Source organism: Anopheles cruzii, unplaced genomic scaffold (assembly GCF_943734635.1).
Source record: "Anopheles cruzii unplaced genomic scaffold, idAnoCruzAS_RS32_06 scaffold03363_ctg1, whole genome shotgun sequence".
In the NCBI taxonomy this organism is placed as follows: Eukaryota; Metazoa; Arthropoda; class Insecta; order Diptera; family Culicidae; genus Anopheles; species Anopheles cruzii.
This window is the reverse complement of record NW_026456948.1, coordinates 1-2,194: the sequence shown is the minus strand read 5'-3', so window position 1 is coordinate 2,194 and position 2,194 is coordinate 1. Positions and strand designations below refer to the sequence as shown.

Below are 2,194 nucleotides of genomic sequence, written 5' to 3'. Positions count from 1 at the left end.
GATTTGTAGCTGTAAAAAAATTATTACATTACGGTAATAGTTTCAAAATTTAACTGACTAACTTTAATTACCGTTCATTATATTCCGTCAGCTTTGTCTTTTCTTCCACCGACAAACTGTCTAAACCGGCCGCGTTTTGTTCGCTCGAGGACTCCTTGGTGAGCTGGTTGGTGTCCAACAGCTTGCCGGCAAGATCCGGATGAAGTCGCAGGATCTTTAGCTTAGATTCCGTCGGCAGACGCTCGATGTAGTTTTCGAATGCGTTCGTCATCGTGGTAAAGCTCTTGAACGGCAGTAATGCAGAGCAGAAAACAGCCGCCTCTGGCCAACATTCTATCACGTTTTCAAAAGCCTTGTGAAATTCCACTGGTGCAAGCGCGTTTAGCTGTTCCAAAGTAAGTCTAGTTGTCCTGAAAAATCGTAAAAACATGAGCTTTGAAAAAATGAGAAAGAAATGTTTTTACGCTTCTTCATTCAAACGAAGGGATCGTGACTTTGACCCCGTTTTTTGCAAACGAATCTGCCGTACGATGCTGTAAACACAACTAATCTTGAGCTGATGACCTTATCTTAATCTACAAAAAACAATCGTACTACTAAAAATACTACCGGTGAGTAGTAAAATGAAATCACTGTACTCGTACGTTAGAGGTTTGTTTTCGATTCCACCGTGAGTCGATTTAGTTTCCCAATTATCTCGAGACTTAGCAAGGATTACTTACATATTGTTGGTTGGTTTAACAATGCAGTGGTGATAACAACTCTTCGCAGAGCAAAAACACTTTACACTTTCGGTTCAGGCCGCGGTCAGAAGATCATTGGAAGCTGAAAGATTGATGCTTAAAGCGCTTGTTTACCATCACCGGTTATCTCATTATCACCTCCATCGAGACCGGCTAAGGGAACTGATCGATTGCGTACTGTGGTTAACACTGCTTCCGATTAATGAAGCTTTGTGCAAACCGCCATTAATATAGAAACACATAAAAAACTAATTCTAAATCGAAATGAAACGTTTTTATTTTAGCAACCGATGAATGAAAGCGAGCTAGCTGAAGGGCACCCAAACTTTGACAGCTTGGCAGTTTGACGTTTGTCAGTTGTTTCCGAGTTGTGGTTTTCATTCAATCAAAACATCAAAATAGCAACTCATTGCAGCGTTCTCCGGCTTACATTTTCCTTGCTAAAATCATTGTAAAATGGTAAGTATCTAAATGGCGTAGTCAAACACTGCTTGGTATTAATGATTCCCTTATTCCCCATACAGGAGTCTTCAATAAAAGTAGCGCCGAAAATGCCTACCACGTTCAACGAGTTTACGGGTTATATGGCACCGCGGGATGAAAGTTGTGTCGCTCAGCTGCAATCCGTACATCCGCTTAAGCAATCGGAGCAAAATGTAAGTGTTTCTTTCTTGTCTTCCTTGTAGCGACCAGAAGGAATGTGGTTTTCATATGTGATGTTCTTTCAGTACGCCCAACATTCTCACAACCTCAACATGCAGATGCTTCGTAAACGCGAAGGGCTGGCGGCCCCACTCAAACTGACGATGGAGCTGAAAGCGGTCTCGAAAGTCGGTCATCTTCCGTTCCTTCCGTCCACCAACGTGGCTCGGGACGTGCTGACTGGACGGGATGAAATGATCGAGTTTTCGGACATTTACAACACGGAAGAGCATCAAGAGATCATGCGTCAACCCCACGCAGTTATGGAGAAAACGTTGGGTATTCATTAAGGGTCACCGCAAACAAAAAAATATATGAATAAATCGTTCTATTAATTGGCGAGTAATCAATAAGGTCGGCGAGTAATTTGGGCTTCAATCAGGAGAAAAGTATTACTGGGGAGCCACACGTATAAAGTATAAAACGTTAAAAAAAATTTGACGTGAAATCGGTTCGGTGAATCGGTTTACAAATGCTTGGTTTTACGTTTTATGTTTCACAGAGTCCGCTGAGGCACAAAGGTTTTGACACAAGCTGATCGATGTCACGCCTGATTTTTTTTACGTTTTATATTTTACGGATCGTGTGGACATTTTTACGCTCGGAGTTACGCTTCGTCTGACCCCCACAGACGAATCGTAGCGATATATCGTAGCGTGTGGACCGGGCTTAAGATTAGGGAGTGATTAGGGAAGTCAAATTTGGTGTTTTCTTTTTTGTTAATGTGTCGCATTTTTGTAATAAAAGAT

General features: G+C 41.9%; 2 protein-coding genes across 2 annotated transcripts; one reads left to right on the top strand and one right to left on the bottom strand.

The window, feature by feature from the left end:
- Nucleotides 1–71: 71 nt before the first annotated feature.
- Nucleotides 72–520, bottom strand: LOC128276996 (2-oxo-4-hydroxy-4-carboxy-5-ureidoimidazoline decarboxylase-like; the record flags this gene model as incomplete). The annotated part of the gene is made up of 1 exon (XM_053015449.1): nucleotides 72–520. A coding segment is annotated over exon 1 (359 nt), but the record flags the coding sequence as incomplete, so codon positions are not given.
- Nucleotides 521–1,116: 596 nt separating this feature from the next.
- Nucleotides 1,117–1,789, top strand: LOC128276997 (proteasome maturation protein-like). Its single transcript, XM_053015450.1, has 3 exons — nucleotides 1,117–1,202; nucleotides 1,268–1,399; nucleotides 1,472–1,789. The coding sequence occupies exons 1-3, from the start codon at nucleotides 1,200–1,202 to the stop codon at nucleotides 1,733–1,735; spliced, it is 399 nt and encodes a 132-aa protein (XP_052871410.1). The 5' UTR covers nucleotides 1,117–1,199; the 3' UTR covers nucleotides 1,736–1,789.
- The last annotated feature ends 405 nt before the right edge of the window (nucleotides 1,790–2,194 follow it).